The sequence below is a fragment of the Melopsittacus undulatus genome, chromosome Z (assembly GCF_012275295.1).
Source record: "Melopsittacus undulatus isolate bMelUnd1 chromosome Z, bMelUnd1.mat.Z, whole genome shotgun sequence".
NCBI lineage: Eukaryota > Metazoa > Chordata > Aves > Psittaciformes > Psittaculidae > Melopsittacus > Melopsittacus undulatus.
The window spans coordinates 82780870-82799944 of record NC_047557.1 but is presented as its reverse complement, the minus strand read 5'-3'; the positions used below and the strand labels follow the sequence as shown (position 1 = coordinate 82799944).

The following is a 19075-nucleotide window of genomic DNA, read 5'->3' as shown; positions in this document are numbered from 1 at the left end:
GGGGAAAAGATGCCACAGACACCAAAATGGAGATGACCGGAACCAGAGAAGAGGGGTGAGGAAGAAAGACAAGGAAATGGGAAAATGGTGCAGCGCCTCAAGAATGGAGCAGCCTTAGAGATGAGGAACACTCCCCTGGGAGGCCAAGGCACAGGCAGAAGGGCAAAGTCAGAGCAAGCTGGCTCACTCATTGCTGCCTGATTTTCTTTACTCACTTCCAAAATGAGCCAATATGATCACGGAATCACAGAATAGTACAGGAAGGGATCCTTAAAGCTCATCCAGTTCCAACCCCTTGCCTTGTTGCAGGGACACCTCCAGGTGCTCCTAGCAGACCAGGTTGCTTGAAGCTTCGTCCAGCCTGGCCTTGAAGACTGCCAGTGATGGGGCAGCCACAGCTTCTCTGGGCAACCTGAGCCAGGGCCTCAGCACTGTCACAGGGAAGAGCTTCTTCCTAATGTCTCATCTCAATTTCCCCTCTGTCAGGTTAAAGCCATTGCCCTTTGTCCTGCCTCTTGCAAAAAAACCCTGCTCTGGATTTCAAAAGAATCCTTTAGGTACTGGAAGGTTGATGTTGATGCTGCTGGGCAACTATTGCAGCCCCACCAGGCAATGCTGATGCTGCCCTGCTAGCAGTGGTGCTGCTACCATTTGTGACCTCCTCACGAGCCTGATTTTGCAGTGCTGACTGGACATGATCTCCCACGTCTTCTCTACAGAGATACTGCAAGGTGCCTGAATTCCCATTTACCAAAGATCTGACCACAGTCCAGGGAAACACACCAGCACTAGGGACCTAAAGCCCCAGCTCTCTTGCCAGGCAGGCAAAAAGACATTTTAAGAGTTGGCTTTGAAGGATAAATTCTCAGAGATGGAGAGTAAGGTTTATACAGGGGGCTCCAAACACATCAACCTAACCGAGAACACAGGATTTCAGCTGGCTCTGCATTAGGCCAAGAAGGTTAAACTCCCCAGTCCCAACACTAGACAAACCTCAAAAAATCCCTCAGTTCAACCCCCAAAATCCAAAGTCCAGCTGGATGTGGAGATAGTAAGCTGTCAGGAGGACTTCAGCAGCTGCCACGCTTACCTCATCTGACTCATCTGAGAGGGTCCGCAGCAAGCTAGGAAAGAGGTTGTCGGTGTGTCGGAACATCTAGAAACAGAAAGACAGATGGCATCAGTTCTACAGGCCTGGTCATCCCTGCCATAGGACCCCTTACCCTGGGAGAAGCTGCTGGGGTTTCACCAGCATTTTCTATCTGAGCTGGAGAGCTCTTCTTTCTTAAGCTACTGGGTATCCAGCAACCAAAACCTTCTCAGAAAAGATAGGACATTTGGATGCAATGCTACCAAGACAATTACAGCCATTTCAAAGGCATGAAGCAGGCTGGGAGTGGATAAGCTCCATCTCACGGGGGAAGCAGAAGGCTCACAGGCTGAGTCCCTGACCTACCTTACGAGGAGTCTTGATGTACAAGTGGTAGAGCCATTTCAGGACTGCAATTCTGGTCATCATCCCAGTGGACGTATCATGAAGGTGGCAGTCTAGCACCTGAACTATTCCATCCAGGTTCAGGGTCACCTGGATCCTCTCGCAGCTGCATGGAAAGAAGAGAGGCTGGTTCAGTGCTGTAATGTCCAACTCCATCCTCCCATAGTGGAGAGGTCTACAACACACCAGGGGCTGCATCAAACATCTCAACCCTGAGAAAGCCCAAACCTTTGCTTCTTCCTGCCCCACTCACCCTGGCCATTCACATTTCTTATTCTGCGTATCCAGATCTGCTCACAGCTAATCCACAATGTTTTCATGTCTTCAAGAGTTATGACAGTCAGGAACCAAGCTTCAGGCTTGCAAGCCTGGGGGTCATGGCTGGGACTGGCCAGGTTTGCTCATAGAATCATAGAATAGTTAGGGTTGGAAAGGACCTCAAGATCATCTAGTTCCAACCTCCCTGCCATGGGCAGGAACTCCTTGCACTAAATCGTATCACCCAAGGCTTCATCCAACCTGGCCTTGAACACTGCCAGGGATGGAGCATTCACTACCTCCCTGGGCAACCCATTCCAGTACCTCACCACCCTCACAGGAAGAAGTTTCTTCCTTATATCCAATCTAAACCTCTGCTGTTTAAGTTTCAACGCCTTACCCCTTGTCCTATCACTACAGTCCCTGATGAAGAGTCCCTCCCCAGCATCCCTGTAGGCCCCCTTCAGATACTGGAAGGCTGCTATGAGGTCTCCATGCAGCCTTCTCTTCTCCAGGCTGAACAGCCCCAACTTTCTCAGCCTGTCTTCATATGGGAGGTGCTCCAGTCCCCTGATCATCCTCGTGGCCTCCTCTGGACTTGTTCTAACAGTAACATGTCCTTTTTATGTTGAAGACACCAGAACTGAACACAATACTCCAAGTGAGGTCTCACAAGAGCAGAGTAGAGGGGCAGAATCACCTCCTTTGACCTGCTGGTCACACTTCTTTTGATGCAGCCCAGGATACGGTTGGCTTTCTGGGCTGTGAGTGCACACTGAAGCTGGCTCATGTTCATTTTCTCATTGACCAACACCCCCAAGTCCTTCTCTGCAGGGTTGCACTGAATTTCCTTTTTGCCCAACCTGTAGCTGTGCCTGGGATTGCTGTGACCCAGGTATAGGACCCTGCACTTGGCATGGTTAAACTTCATGAGGTTGGCATCAGCCCACCTCACAAGTGTGTCAAGGTCCCTCTGAATGGCATTCCTTCCCTCTAGCGTATCAACCGAACCACACAGCTTGTTGTCATCTGCAAACTTGCTGAGGGTGCACTCAATCCCACTGTCCATGTCAGCGACAAAAATATTAAACAAGACCGGTCCCAACACCGATCCCTGAGGGACACCACTCGTTACTGGTCTCCAGCTGGACATTGAACCCTTGACCACAACTCTTTGTGTGCAGTGTGGCACTGTGTGATGGGGAAGCATAACAAGAGACAGCAACACACCAAAAACTTGCTTTCAAGACAACAGAAGTCTTCCAGACTTCAAGGTTTACCACTTTCCCAAAGCAGATGGTACCTATACATGGCAAGACACTACAATAATGAATCTATCTAGCACCATGGCTGTGCTGAGAACTGGTTGCTATTGCAGGCACCAGGTTTGGGGTTCAAAGACTAGAGCTCCATGAAATGCACTCAGAATCCAACTCAAATCTGACTAGTTCAAACATCTCCAGAGAACAATAATCCATATGTCCTCCAAGTCCATGACTTGGGGCCACCCACGAGGTGAGGACATCCAGTTTCTGCTAATCTCAGCAGACTGATGCAAGGGACTGCAGATGGTGCCCTGGGTGGCAATACTTTTGGGATGCAGCTCTCTGCTAAAAGGCTGCCCTGAGAACATCATCTTATTTCTCAAAAGCCATCCCAAAAAGATGATGATAACCCTTGGTCATCAACCAGGAATGAAAGCAAACAACTCCTTTCGTTAACCAGGACACTGCCTCTTTTATAACACAATCAAGGCTGCAGACCCTTAGTTATTTCCCAGTTGTCTCCCCAAATAGTTGGGACCTGCATCAGGGAAGGAGACTCCAATGCAGAGGAGGTCATGTTAAGGCTTTTTTTTTTTGTCCTGTTTGTGATCCTGAAGACTACATGATGGTTTCCCACCTCTTCAACAGCAGAGAGAGATGGCTGGACCCAAGATGGGTGGACCTGAGATGCTTGGAGCAGACTTCCAAGACAGAGATGCACTGAAGAGCTAATTCACTCCTGTCCTACCCAATCTACTGAATGATTCAAGGCTGGACCGGAATCCTGATGGCTTTTCTAGAGAGCACAGAGATGCTCTGCTTCTCCTTTGATAAGAAATCCTAAGGGGCAGATTTCTCATAGTATAATTTGCAAGTAAAGCTGTAGCTTAATAGGATTTGATCTTTCCCAGCACACACACTGTAATGGCAAAAGGAGGAGACTGCAGCCCCTCACAGCCCTGGAGATATCTGACTGCTTAATGGGCCTCATGGAACAGATGCCAGGGTCTGCAAGTTGCATTTTGAGTTAGAGTAGGTTTTGCTTTGGTGTTACAAACAGCAGCCAAATGGTCAGAACCGAGAGGAAGGAGGGGCTCAGAGCATGGGGAGTTTGGGAGAGATGTACAAGGAAGCAGTGTTCCAGGCTGTTAAAACCAGCCTGAAGGAGCTCCGTGTCTGGTTTTCCTGCAAAACCAGCTCTTGCTGCAGCAGCACAGCCTGCCACCCACCCTGCATGGGACTCCTGATGGAAGAGGAGCATGAATCCTTGATCAATGCCAAAATACACATTGCCTGTGGAGGATGGGGGGAAAAAGCCCTCAGGGTAACATGTGTTTTCAGGAGGAAGTGGTCAAAAGGAAGGCACAGAGAAACAGTGCATGAAGTCAGCTGGTTTAGAAGTGGCCCTGATGCTGTCACATCCATCAGGGCCATGCTGCTGTGAAGCAGGTCAAGAGCACGCAAGGTGACATGGTCTGCCACTGTGCCATTAGAGGAGGATGCTGCACTTCTGCCAGCACAGCAACAAACCATTTCATAAGTAATTGTGCCAAAATTGCTTGTGGAAACCCCTTCCCCATGAGGCAGTACCCACGCAGAGCCAACATCCACCTGAGCTGACCCCAGGAGGTAGCTGGCAGTGCTGGGCTCACACTGAGTGAGACAGACCTCAGCCATGCCGTGTACCCCCACCCTGCAGCTCCCTGGGCTCAGATCCTGCTAAAATGGCTGGTGCTGGACAAAGCTCCTGGGTTGCCATCCCTTCCCACATCTGCCAAGATAAACATTTTAGGGGGGGGCTGCTGGTGGAGAAGCAGCTTCTTCACTCAGCACAAAGCCAGGACACCCATCCTGAAAGGCAAGAGGTCTCACGAATGTGTGAAATTTGGCTAAAAATCTTCCACCAACCATGCTCCTCTGCCCCTGAGATGGAGTAGCTCATGGGCTGCCACCTTTCCAGAGCTGAAGACAGAGCTGAACATGAGAAGCGCTGCCGTGACTGCAGCTCTAAAGCAGGATCACAGCTTGTGCCAGCTCTCCTTAATCCCTAGCAGCACAGAGTGGGAGCACCAGTAATGGCATTGCCTTAGCGTGATCCTCTGGGCTGCCACGCCAGCTCCCACACCAGCATCTGCAGCAGGGCAGATGTCAGATGTAATTGCTTCCATCTAACCCACTACCCCAGATTCTCCTCTGGAGGATGAATGTGGCCCTGGCATCGCCTCTGTCGTTCATCTGTGACAGCAAGAATATGTTTTTAGAGCGAGCTGAACAATGATGGAGGCTTTACTAGGCTCTGACCTCTGGATACTGGCACCCTTTGCTCAAAGTGAGTGGTGGGGCAGGAGACTCACCGCCCAGTACATCCCTCCCATCTCAGAAAGAATCTTCAGCATAGGAGCAGAGCTCACTTTTCCACTGCATTCAACCCATGGTGATATTTTTCACCACATATCAATTAATTTTCTTACTTTTCCACTTTCAAGGGCTTCTGCCATCTCTATCCTCAGCAGTCACCTTTTCTCTGCCAATGCCTGAGCTGTCATCTCCCTCCTGGCCTCCTGGCCATCCCAGCTGCTTTCCTGTCCCTGTTTTCAGACAAGGTTAAGCTCCAGGCCAGGCTCTAGCCTTTAAGCAGGCTCAGTGAAGCGGCCTTGCCAAGGGTGGAAATAGCCAGGTTCTTTCATTGTGGGCCAAGTCACAAGTGCAGCTCCCATACCAGCTGGCAGCTGTGCCGCTCAATGGGCTCAAGCCAGCAGCCAGGAGGTAATGAGCTCTTCTCTGCTATGGGTCCCACAAGCTGTTGCTTTCTCATACTCCATCACTCTCCTTTTGGTGCTCTTGGCTTTCTTCTGCTTACTGTGGTTTCCAAGGACTGGAAATGCCTGCAGTGCCAGCACAAGCTGATCTCCCAGAGAAGCAATGAGGTTGCCTAGGCAGAGGCATCCAGTCCAACGAGCTGTATATCACTATGACAAGTGTACCCACAGTCCCCTCCAGCTCATCCATCCAATGGCGCAGTGGGAGCAGTGAAGGGAACCCACCTCCTTGCTCCTGGCTGGAGAGGAGGGCCAGGAGGAGCCTCCTCGAGAGAACACCCTCAACCTGAAGGCTGGAGAACGGGATTCCAAGGCAGGCTTGGTGCTCAAAGCAAGGCATTGTGCTGCCTTTGGCCTACCATTCCCTGGGTGCTGTGGGGCAAGTGTTCACCACCTTGGCAGGCTCTCCATCTTGGTGGCTGAAAGCTGAAGGTGCATCAGACTCTGGGCATGGGGCTACAGAAACTTCCAGCGCTAGGCAAGCAGCAACAATTTTGGCTTTCGACTAAGCCCTAACTACCCAATTTCAAAGTCTGATTTAAACATGTCTTTGGGCGGTTCAGCCATGTGGCAGCTGTTTGGCCTTTTTGCAGAGCAACAAGCAGCTTTACATGTCCATTTGCTGCTGAACACCACCCAAAACAAGAAGATTTGCTTGCATCAAGGACCACAAAAGGATGCCCCAACCTCCCTTATCTAGCTTGGTAAGGGATCCTGGTCCTATCACCCTTGTCCAACTGTCATACATCTAACATAGGCTGCTGCCTGCCAGCCATGCCTTTAGAACTTGTTTCAGACTACCCAGGTCTTGTACTGAAAACACCGATGCAGCTTCAAGAGCCTAAAAGTCACTTTCCAGCTGCTTTGGTCCAGTCACACAGGACAGACATCTGGATCTTCTCCTGCAGTAGTTCAGACTGACAGAAGAAACCCTGGGCTCTCCTCCAGCAGCCATACTTCCCACTTCCCCTTCCTGACCTAGGCTCACAGCAGCCATCGCAGCATCAGCACAGTCACCTAGGCCACAGAAAAGGTCCACTCCCTCTGAAACAGAGTTCTGGTCCATCTCTGGTGACAGTTTTTGCAGACACTGGAAGCAGGGACTTTCATCTGCATGGGCAGCCCCTAATCCCCTCCAGCCTCCTGCAGCCAGGGTTTCCCAGGAGCCAGTTTCTGTCTTGGCACACAGTCCCCATTTTCTAGTAACTGCCACCAGGAAGCTCTCTCCAAGTGAAGCTGGCAATTACCCTGGAAGCATTTTGGGCTGCCAACAGCACATTTTAGGAGCAGGGTGGGAGGAAGGGGACTATGTGTGTCAGTTTGGGGCCACAGAAATGTGCCCAGCATCCATGTATCAAGCATTGAGGACCTGTCATCTTCTTGGATGACGTCTTCATGGAAGACAATCCTCTGCAGATGCCGAGCTATAGCTCCTCCACCTATGCTGATGGAGATCCTCCTCCTTCACTTCTGTCCACTGCTGCAGTCTATTCCACTGCAGACCTCAGCTGTGCGGGGACAGCAGGAGAAGGGGGTGTGAGAGCTGGATAGTGGGAGCTGGATGTCTGGCACCGGGCCATGCTCCAGCACTCACTGGGGGAGACTGGGGAAAGGAGGGGGGGAACAAACAAAAAAAACAAGCAAAGAGTGACTTCATCTTCAAAGGTAGATGCAACTTCCTCCTTCTGCAGGCCTTCTACCTTTCCAAAGCAATGACATGGTTTCTTGTGGTCCTGTCATGACACCCAGTGGGCATTCAGCATGCAGGCAGCTGCGCACACTCTGGTACAAATTACAGCTGCAACTGGTGACATCTCTCATCTCCCAGCACCACGGACAAGCCAGGCAGCCTGAGCAATAGATGGAGCAGTGGGCTGATGTCCATGGCTCCTGTCAGCCTCCAACAGACCCCAAGTCATGCCAGTTCCCCCCCAGTGGATGCCATGGTGAAAAGGTTCCAGGTCCTGATGTGGGGACAGCAGAGAGGTCCCAGAACATGGCCTGAGCCCAGGTAAACCCCAGGATAAAACTTGGAGTCTCCTTTTTAAAAAGGCTTAGAACGGCTCAAGAACAAGTCCTTCTGTAAAACCAGGTCTCTTAGAGAGGCAAAGCATCCTGCCAGCTGTCCTGGATGGTTCTCCCTGTTTTTTCCTTTAGGTCGGGTTCTCAGTGACTCTATGCCCAAGTCACTCCACCTCTCTCCGCTTTGATTCCCCACTGGTCTTCTTTCCCTCTCTTCCCCAGGCACAAATACTTCAGCACAGAGAAGCAGTTATCACTTGTCCTCCTGACTTACTGCCTCTTCTTTTTCTTCCCCTTCCCAGTTTCAGTCCTACGCACTCCCACTTCAGCACCTACTAAACTTTAAGGGCTGAGCAGGGCCAGGACAGATGCAGCAACCACAGGAAAGCCAGGGAAAACCATTTAACAGCTATAAAATGAATGCCAAGTGAAAAGAGATGTACTTTCAAGAGAGGAAAAATATAAGGGCATCATTAAGACCAGGGAGTAGCTGGGCTTTGCAGGAGTGCAAAAAAGCAAACTGAAGGTACAGACCATCCAACGTGAAAAGCAGATGCTTGCATTGCTCTAGGATGCATTATGACGGGCATCACACATCAGCCTCACTGATAGGAGGCAGCCAGAGTAACAGAGCCTAGTTTGGGAACCACAACAACAACCAAATACATGCATCATCACAGTAACAGTGCTGGAAATCACGACCTCTTAGGAAAAGTACTGCAAGCAGCAGTAGAAAAGTAAATGTGATGTAAGAGCATATGGATTTGCTTCCAGATTAACTGAGAGCTGGATGGGAAAAAAGGTATTTGCAGGAGAGACTATTCAGATGAGATATTGTGCCTCCAGCAGACCACACACCACTGTTCCTCTACCACCATTCCTCTGCAGAGGCAGGAGGGAACCAAATGCTTTCTATTTTGGCCAAGCGAGAAAACCCATAATCAAAACAACCATTGACCTTCTCCCAACCTTCAGCCTGTCTTCTAGCCAGAGTGACCAATCGTGGGGACTTAAAAGATAGGCAAGGTGCAGAATCCTGAGTGCATAGACACTGCTGCTTCATCAGATACACCCCAGGGGGCTTTGCAAAGTCTCCTGAGGGAGCAAACCACTCAGTTTATGATCAAGTCAAGACCTTTTGGTGCAGGTGCATTAGAAGGAAGCAGTCGACTCCTAATGCATCCACCCCACTGTGGACCAGAAGACTCCAACTGCTTTCCAGCCCACACCATCATTCCCCAAAGTTATGTCAGTTGATGTCTGCACCCTGAGAAACTTTCCCTTCTTTCCAAGCCCCTCTGAAGCAACAAACAGACCCTACCTGGATGCTGTGAAGACACGGTTGCAGAAGCTGGAATCGCTGGCTACGTCCAGAAAGCCTGGGGGCAGGTAAATAGGAGACACAGTTAGTGGGATGACAGGTAAGGCAGAGTATGGAGAGCTGAGCTGCATGATCTTCTGCAAAGACATCACCAGCCACCATGACAGTCTGGGGACCCCGAGGATCCCTTCTACCTCCACTGAGCCTTTAACACTCCTTGTCAAAGTCTTCTCCACTGCCAGAGGTACTGCACATAGCTGGCACAGGACTGCACTTACCTGGCAAAATGCAGACTGCACAGCTTCAAACCTCTGCCCCAAACTGGGTCTCCTCTGCAACAGAGACCCACAGACATCCTTCTGATGGTTTCAACCACTCCCAAAGAAGGAGCTCAGAATGGTGTCACAGAATCACAAGACAGTTTGGGTTGGAAGGGACCTCAAAGCTCACCCAGTTCCAACCCCTGCCACAGGCAGGGACACCTTTCACTAGAGCAGGTTGCTCCAAGTCCCATCCAAGCTGGCCTTGAACACTGCCAGAGATGAGGCAGCCACAGCTTCTCTGGGCAACCTGTGCCTCACCACCCTTGCAGGGAAGAACTTCCTAATATCTAATCTGAGACATATAGATATTATATATATATTATTATGTATAACAAGTATTAAGCTATCTGACATGACTAGAACTAGTTATTCCAGAAAATTTTGTGTTTCAAAGAGCTTGCAAGATCTCCTGCCACACTTCCACTCACTAGGATTTTAAATTCAGAATAGACTCATTAAATTAAGGGAGTGCAGAGCTGCCTTCTACAGTACAGATTTCAAGTCCTAGAGATACCACACAAGCACAGAAAAGGCTGAGTCCAACCCAGGACATCTCCACTTGGCCAGCATTCCTATAGCATGACTCCATGTGGAAGCCAAGCAACCCAACCAGCCTTCCAACCTCTGCTCTGTGCTAAAACTGGGTCTTACAAAAAATGGTGAAAACAGGACAGGATGAACTTTATTCTTCATGCACCCTTGTGCCCACAGCCTTTACTCACACATGCAACAGGACCACCATATCAGCACAAGGGACCAGATCTGCAATAGCATCACAAGTTTACCTGATCCTGCCCACTTCAAGGTACAATCCAACCCAAGAGGGGTAGAGATTAAAGTGCTTAAACTTTCTGTTGATTTAAAGGTCTGTTGTTTTAAAGGTCTTCTAACATAGATTTTAATAAAATCAGGTATTCTTGGAACAAATAAAGAAGAATACTTTTTGCTGCTGTGCTACAGCACTGAATTTTTTTTCCTTCCAAAAAGCTACTGCATTGGCCAGGAATTGAACCTCCTGAGTGGCAAGTGAGAATTCTGCCAGTGAACCACCAATACTGCCATTTGCAGTACTGCCTGTGCACCCATTTGTCTGCCCACTGCCTGCACAGCTCCCTGCCTGCACAACTCCTGCCTCTTTGCCTTGCACCCAGCTGCTGCTGAATAAGAAAAACCCTCAGCTTTTCAATTTCCACTTTCCTGCTTCCTCTCGCAGGGAAGTGGGAAACCCTTTGACAGGATTTTCCAAAAGCCACTTGCAAGCATGTTACAGAACAGCACTGGGCTGAAGGTGCAGCCCCAGAATAGAGCAGATTAGCTTGTGTGATGTAAATGTTACATGTATTTCACACACCTGGACAAGAATACGTGCCAGAAGAAGCATTTAGTCATGCCAAGACAACAGCATCAAAGAGATGCAGCTGGAAAGCTAAAGCTGCTGCTGTTTCCAGGAACTGATCCACTGGGTGCTTCTTGGTGTAGTTTCTTCTCACTTGAACACTCTTCCAGGGTTCCCATACCACTTTCAGACTTCTTACCTTTTCCGTTCTGGAAACTTTAGAACTGGAACAATACCTCTGTGAGGTGATGGCCACAAGAACACTGTGAATTTTGGAAAGGACTGAAAACTCTTTTCTGTTCTCTACCCTACCCCAATGCAGACACTCTCCACACAGGTGCTGGTGCTCTCCCTGGACTAACACAGCTCTTCAAGCTCTTATTTGAGAGCATCATAGCTCCTCGTAAACCAGTCACTGCAGGACAGGTGTGCTTTTCTCTCCCTGTGTTATGTAGCAAGACACTAAACATTTTAACTATGAATCATCATTTTCTCGTCAATTGAATGACTTAAGTTGAAGTGAAGTGTGGCATGGGGATGCTGACCAGGGAGTGCAGCAGTGCCTGTGAACCAGGCCTTTCAGTGACCCTGGCACAGCACCAAGGCTCAAAGGAAGCAGAAGGGTCCCATGTCCCCTTAGCTGCCACAGGACACGAAATCAACTCAGAATTTCTCCTGAGGACCTTCTTCACACTCTAATGGATCAGAATAAGGAGAGAGGCTCACCACCGGATGCCGCCTCTGGCTTGGAGATGAACTCCTCTGAGGTGGGCTCTGCTGATAGGGTTGTCAACTGTCTAGCTTCATCCATTTCATCATCCTCTGGGATGACCAGCTTCATCAGGCTCTGGTTACACACATTCGCCACCTGCTTAATATCTGAGTGAAGCCAGTGTAAGGAACACGCAGTCCCACACACAGAAGGTGCAACATTTGGCCAGCCATGGAGAAGCCATCACAGCCCCACCATGGCTGCCCCAGCCCAGGTACTGCAATCCCCCGCAGTTCCAAAGTGCAGATTTCAGCACTTGGTGGGACTTCCCCTAGCCCTCTCCAGCTGTTTGGTTGGCCCTGCATCCCAGGGGCAGGGAATAGGCACTTCCCTGTGGGTTGCTGTAGCAGGAATGGGAGCAGGTCTGGGTTACAAGGATACTCTTCTTGCGATCATCGTAGGAGAGACACGGCAGGACAGCAGTCAGAATCCCTGAAGAGTAAGGGAGCATCACACGGCCAGCCAGCTGGATGAACTCCCTCATCCAGCACATAGCTGTCAGCTGGATCAGGTCATCTGGAAGACATGGGATAAAGGTAAGGGAAAGGACAGCAGTGGTAGCTAAGCAGACTCCACAGCCAAGCACCATCTGCAAGCAGAGCTGCCTCTGCTCCATTCAGAGTCACCAATTCAGAATGACCCTAATCTGTGACAGTTTCGTCTCAGAGGAGATAAATAAGACCTAGGCTGCAGTGAGGTTCAGATTAAACACAAACATTAGGTTTCAGAATTAACCCAGTTCAATCCATGGTGCTTCCTCATTTACAAGTATTCTGTCAAGTTTCCCAATGCATAAGGTTATTTCCTCTGTCACACCTGTAGCTGCTGCTGTGTGTGGGTCAAACATCCCTTGTGGCTTTAACCTCCCTAAATTCTGGAATAGGGAGCACTGCTGGGGCAGTCACCCAAGGCAAAGCTGAATTTTAGGCTTAAACACTATGAATTCATGGGGCATCAGTTTAATCAAGAGCAAGCAGTCTGGGTCTATTTCTGCCTCAGAAGAAACCCACTCCCATTCAGCAACGCTTAAAGAGCAGTGTAAGTTCAATGAACTCAGCTCACAGACAAGATCCTTCTCAGGAAATACATTCAGCTGCAGCTATAACCCTCTGCCACTGCCTACAGCGGACCTGCAGGAGCTAGAGCATGGTGTGGCACATTAAAACTTAATTGTTTGCCTATGCACCTAGTGGCAGCAGAGTTTAAGCCCCTATCTCCTATACTTCCAGATGTCAGTCTGGAGAAGGCTGCTTGGAGACCTCATAGCAGCCTTCCAGTATCTGAAGGGGGCCTACAGGGATGCTGGGGAGGGACTATTCATGAGGGACTCTAGTGACAAGACAAGGGGTAACGGGTTCAAACTTAAACAGCAGAGGTTTGGACTGGATATAAGGAAGAAATTCTTTACTGTGAGGGTGGTGAGGTACTGGAATGGGTTGCCCAGGGAGGCTGTGAATGCTCCATCCCTGGCACTGTTCAAGGCCAGGTTGGATGAAGCCTTGGGTGATACGGTTTAGCATGAGGTGTCCCTGCCCATGGCATGGGGGTTGGAACTAGATGATCTTAAGGTCCTTTCCAACCCTAAATATTCTATGATTCTACGTACTGAATATCCACAGCCAGATATTTTACTTTCAGGCACTTCCACTCGAGGAGGATGCCAGAGCTGTATTTGAGGCTGGGATTCAACAGTACAAGAGCAGTAGCTGCCTGTTCCTCCCTTTCAGTAGGATTTGCATGCACGATGACAAAGAAAAGACAAGTGGGTGAGTGGTGAACAGCCACTGGAAAACTCCTGCCCTACGATCAGCACCACAAACACAGAGGTAGACACTGCTGCTTGGTCCTCACCTGCTGCCTGGCAATGGATCACCAGGATATTGGCCATTTCTGCAAACTTGACGCTGGAAGGATTCTTCTTGATCTCCTTGAGGAACTCCCCTAGAGCCATCTCACACCTGCAGAAAGGCAAAGCAGCTGGTCAGTGCTTGAGGATCTTGCATGGAGAAGTTATGGGGATGATACAGAGAAGTTACAAAGACCAGCCTCTTACAGGCATAGCAAGCAGGCTCTGGTGAAACCAAGATGTGCCTGGAATGGGGAGCACGGAGGGGAGGGGGGGGTGGGGCAGAAGATACCCAAAGCTTTCTGTGCTTGCTCCTCAGCATGTGGACACTGGGCAACAAAGAAGCAGGGACGACCCAGGAGAATTTGGCACTGGGACAGACCTAGGCCAGTCTCACCAGGTTCCTGGGCACTACAAAATAGGTCCTGTTACCCTCTCACAATCCAAGAAGCCAAGATTCTCTGATCTCCCTGAGAACATGCCGCCACTACTGCACTTCACAATGCCTCTGTCTTGAGACCAGCAATGGACCTGAGGAGCAAGCTCCCAACGATTGCTTCTTTTCTCCACTCAGGAGATGCTGGGTTGGTGCTCTGTCTTGCTAAGAGAGACTCACAGGCTGCAAGCTTGTTCAGAGAGCTCATACTCCATCTGCAAACCACAGATGAGCCTCTGCAGCTCCAATACTGGGTGCAAGGACTGGGAAGGCAATGGTTAAATTGAGCCAGAACAGTCTGTCCCCGAGCACAGACCACAGTGTCCTCCACAGCCACTCCAGCCACAACAATTCAGGGAAGGGATGTCTTTCCCAAGGACACTTCAACCAACTGACCAAGCCAGCTAGATAGCTCTGTCTCCCACCACGTGCATGGGATTTTGCTGTAGTTACACAGAAGAGCAGAAAACAAGTCACAGGATCACAAAAACCACAGAACAGTTTGAGATAGAAGGAATCTTCAAAGCTCATCTAGTCCAACCCACCCTGCAGGTTCTCTGAAGGAACACCTTCAACTACACCAGGTTGCCACCAGCTGGGCCTTCAGTGTCTCCAGGGACAGTGCATCCACCACCTCTCTGGGCAACCTGGACCAGTGTTTTACTCCCTCATTGTAAATAATTCCTCCCTCACACCTACCCTGAATCTCCCTTTTTCAGTTTAAAACCATCACCCCTCATCCTGTCACAATAGGTCCTGCTAAAATGTCTTTTCCCATCTTTCCTATAAATGAAAAGGGTGATGAACAGACAGTAAGCAAGGGACAGCCCTTGCACCAAGCCAGCTTCCACACTCACATTTTCCGTATCTCCTTGTTGTTGTCTCCCAGGATCTGGAAAAGCCCGTCCAAGATTTCCGGGAGGTAATCCAAGAGGTTGATGTCAGGCACAGATTCCAAGACCAGGATCTAGCTCAGGGGAAGAATAAGAATGTAGAGGTGAATTCTGGAGAAGCTACCTAAGATCTCCAGCACAAATCGGACACAATACTGAGGAATTCAGAGCTGAGCTGTGTGGGATGGTGGGGAAGGACAAGGGGACAGTGGACTTGTCTGTCTTGGAAAGAAGCTGGGCTAGCACAGGAAGCAAGCCATCAGCCTGCAGCTACCTTTCCAACCACAGCTCTGTAAACCAGAGCAGGGATCAGGAATGGCTTCCAAGATGTATGCAGGCAGACAGGGGTCAGCAAACAGTACACCTGAAAGAGACGGAGCAGCAGAGGCACACATCCCTCTACAGACCAAAGCCAAGCACAGAGAGCTTCTGTCTTGCACAAAAAGGAGAAAATAAGTAGATTCCTTGCCTCCAGGAGAGCAATAATCCTGTCACTCTCCCTTGGGAGACTGTAACCTCTAGACCACAGTGTGTCTATTTATAGAAGTGATGCTTTGACTTTGTTTTCCAACTTGGTGTGCAACATCCTGCACCAGCATAACATCTCTATAACTGCAGCACTGTGGCGACAGGGAGATGGGATTTTAAAGAAGCAGGTGAGTAATTCTCCTGGTTTAAATGCCCTGTCCAAATAAATTCAGGTGCTTGAGCCCACACATCACTGTGGATATCTGCTGTCTGCCCAGACATGGGATGCTGATGGATCACAGGATTTTGCAGTTCAGACTGGCAGTGTGCACCTACCCAGGATATGATGAACTGGCGGGCATACTGGTTGTTGGAGTAAATCCTCTCACGCAGCAGTGGGATGAAGCTTACCAAGTCAAACTGGTTGTTCTCTGTCACAATGTCCTGCAGAGGCCAAGCAGAGGATGTTAGGAGGGATGGCCACTGCTGTAAACAGCCACTCCTACCCGGCTTTTTTTAAGGCATATGACAGGAAATAGATGACAAACATTTGACACATGTGTCTGTGGTCAGGAGACCTCAGGAGAAGAAATCACATGGTTCATTCAGACCATGACCTAGTAATCCCCCTTGGGCAGGGATTAACACAGAGCAGGACTAGAGAGGAAAGCTCCTGCCTGCTGTGTGCCAGCCCTGCTGAACAGGAGGAGGACGGGAGCTCCCTCAGTTCATACCTCAGTGGTGTTTTGCACACATGAGCAAGCATCTTTGATGCATGCACATCAGGGGTAGGAGAATGCCCTGGCTTTTCTTTAGAGCATTTCCTACACGCTTGGTGGATTCTGCCGTGTGCCAAGCCTCTTGCACCAGCGGTGGAGCAGATCTCCCAGCAGGAAGGTTTGCAGCAGGCAATGCACATCCTGCATTAACTGCTGTGATAATAAGGAGTGAGGGCAGAACCTGGCAGAGAAATACTCACCTCTGAACAGCAGAAGAAGAACTGGGAGCTCTGTGAGAGTAAAAGCTCATCAGCAGACAGAACAGAAACCGAACCACCCAGCCTGAAGCAGCAGCAGAGTAGCTCTGCTCACATCATTACTCACTCAGGCAAGGGAAGAAAAGCAGAGGAAGAGTCCTGCTGCCTGGGATGAAGCTGCAACCCTGATCAGGTTAAAACATTGCTCCCCCAAACACCTGGCCACCAAGATGTGAACACTCATGTGGCACTGTGATAACCTACCAGCTCCTCAAACCCAGCTGCCCAGGATCACCACCAGACCCTCAATCTGAGACACTATGGTCAGCGAGAGAAAAAAATGTTTTGACAGTAGCCACGGGCTTGAGAGACCAACACATCCCAGTCAGGACGTGCCTGTAATCTGCACCAAGGATTCTCAGCTAGGGAGGAAAAATACCTTGAGAAGGCGATCAAGGAGCTCAGAACCGCTTTTGACATTCGGGTCAGGATCAGCAGCCAGCTGTGAATGACAGAGACAAGAACCATTGCAACAGTGGGTCCCAGGGCTGCTGCCTGCTCTGTGGAACTCCCATCAGGCTCACAGGACTGTTTCTATCCTTTGCCATCACAGAGACAGACACAGAGAAGCCCCTTTATCTCCAACTCCTCATTAGGCTCAACAAATTATCCCAAGAAACTTCCTAAGGGAGATACCAAGCACCCAGCAGCTCCTGCAGCTACACAGGTTTTCATGGGCCAGCAGCCACTCTCTCAAGAGGCAGAGAAATATAAGTTGCCAGTGAAAAACTGCAGACAGGCATGTGTAGACATGGTTTTGACCCCACAAAGCTTTAGTGCTGGAAAGCCGCCTTGCCTGCAGCAGTTCTATCAGCCTCATTTTCTAGTATCACTCAACAAAGGGCAGGAAAATGCATACTGGAGATGATGACAGAGAACAAGGTATCTTACAATGAACTCCAGCACCCACAAAATCAGTGGCTACTGTACTGCTGCAAGAACTACTCATGGGGTCCTTCAGACCTGGCTGAGTCAAAGCAAACAAGTTTACTTAGAAAAAAGACCTCGGACAACTTGGTTTGTTTGATCCAGAGAAGAAAAGGACTAGGGAACAATCCTTAGTTCTCCAGTGTGGGAAAGAAAAGCACATAGGGGTTGTGAAGAAGCTTCTTACCCTGCTGAGGCCATCGAAGAGCACGTCAAAGTGTGGGAGGACAGAGCCCCTCGCCACCTTCACAATGTTATAGAGAGCCTCACAGGCATAGTACCGTAGCCGACTATCGGCATCGTTGAAACATGTCAGCACCGGCTCAATCAGCTCCTTCAGGTAAAGACCAGAGTCCTAGTGAGCAGGAGGAGACTGATTAGTTGAGGACCATGGCAGAAAGAGACAGAAGAGATGGCGCTGCCCTGGAACATAATGCAGAAATTCAGGCCCATAATGGCTTAGTGCACCTATGCTGCACAGGATTTATTAATGAGCTTTGGATTTTATTAGTGAAATTATTGCATTTTATTATTCAGGTACAGCTGAGCAAGCTGAGAAAGTGTTTCAAGGGAGTCTATGCCAGCAACAGAAATGGTACCTGCAACTTTACTTGCCTGGTTTTGATTCCCAGAGATGTGCAAGAAGTTTGGGCAGCTATTCAAGGGCTTGAGTACCCTTTTCTGTGAGTCAGTCTCTCCTCTCCTGAAGACTGACCCACAGAGAAGCCCATCCCTGCTTCTCTCTGCCCTGCAGACAGGCCTTGAGGCAGACCCCAGCAAAATCAGCTGTCACCACTCCTTGTAGCAGTCAGCCAGGATTCATCCCATTCTGCCAGCTGGTTTTGGCTCAAACCCACCAAGCTTTCCAGTGCCCAAACAGTGACAGACCAAGCCCACCTGCACCTTCACTTAGGCAAAGAAAGTCTGTTGGGCTAATGTTTGTAACATCAGGAGATGAGCAGCACAGAGGTTCCCAAATCACCTTCCTGCACTGTTATCTCCAAAAACACCAACACAGCCGTGGTCTCAGCTATCAGGAGAGAAGCAACTGCAGCCAGTGCAGCTGCTTGTAGACAAGGAGCTACAGGAGTTAGCGAAGTCAAGCTGGACACATCTGTTGGCTGAAGTCCCTGACAGGCTCTGATTCCACAGCAAGATTAATTTTATGTGCTGAGGTTTGTCTTCCTGGACCACGGAAGAGAAACGCCAGGTTGATCCTGGTTCTGCCCACAAGTATGTTTGATAAGGTCTCCTCTCCACCCCAAGATTTTTTATTTAAGGATTTAAGATTTTTGCTTAAGGATTCACTGGCATAGCAAGAATTTCAGGCAGATCCAGAACTGGAGGCAGAATCACCTTCCTCGACCTGCTGGTCGTGCTCCTTTGGATGCAGCCCAAATCCAACAGGCACAGCCTGCTCTTCCTGCGCTACTTTATTTGCTGTATACCTCTACAGATCAAGACAACTCCTTCCCTTGGAGGTGCTTTCAAAAACCAGCTGCATGGTTTGACTCAAAAACCTGATGGAGCCATTAGCCTGCAGTCTGTGCTCCCCTCCACATGGATCCAGATGCTCTGGTGTAGACCTGGAGGCACCTTACCGAGCTTGTTCTTGTTAATCAGAGAAATGTTATAACGACCTTAATTGGAACGGGAATTCGCCAACGTCCCATGCAAGAAGCATCGATATAACATCTCCAGAACCAGACTGAGTGATCTACACGTTGAGCAAGTAGAACTTCTACCAAATCCAACAGAAAGCTGCTGGTTCAGGCTAACGCATCCCGACACCTGATGCTGCTCTCTCACTTTGACCACAACACTGCCACTGCTGGGCCCATTCTTCAGCCCTGCTTCC

At 49.6% G+C, this 19075-nt stretch overlaps 1 protein-coding gene across 1 annotated transcript in view; it reads right to left on the bottom strand.

Annotated features, from left to right (window-relative positions):
* The window catches only part of VAC14 (VAC14 component of PIKFYVE complex), a 66891-nt gene that overhangs the window by 43829 nt on the left and 3987 nt on the right, over positions 1–19075 (bottom strand). Inside the window, exons 3-12 of the mRNA XM_031051816.2 lie at positions 17405–17572; positions 16670–16732; positions 15591–15698; positions 14751–14860; positions 13463–13569; positions 11993–12127; positions 11566–11718; positions 9181–9238; positions 1457–1601; positions 1091–1156 (exon numbers count right to left, since the gene is read on the bottom strand). Coding sequence (XP_030907676.1) covers positions 1091–1156; positions 1457–1601; positions 9181–9238; positions 11566–11718; positions 11993–12127; positions 13463–13569; positions 14751–14860; positions 15591–15698; positions 16670–16732; positions 17405–17572 — 1113 coding nt within the window. The remainder of the gene's footprint in view (positions 1–1090; positions 1157–1456; positions 1602–9180; positions 9239–11565; positions 11719–11992; positions 12128–13462; positions 13570–14750; positions 14861–15590; positions 15699–16669; positions 16733–17404; positions 17573–19075) is intronic.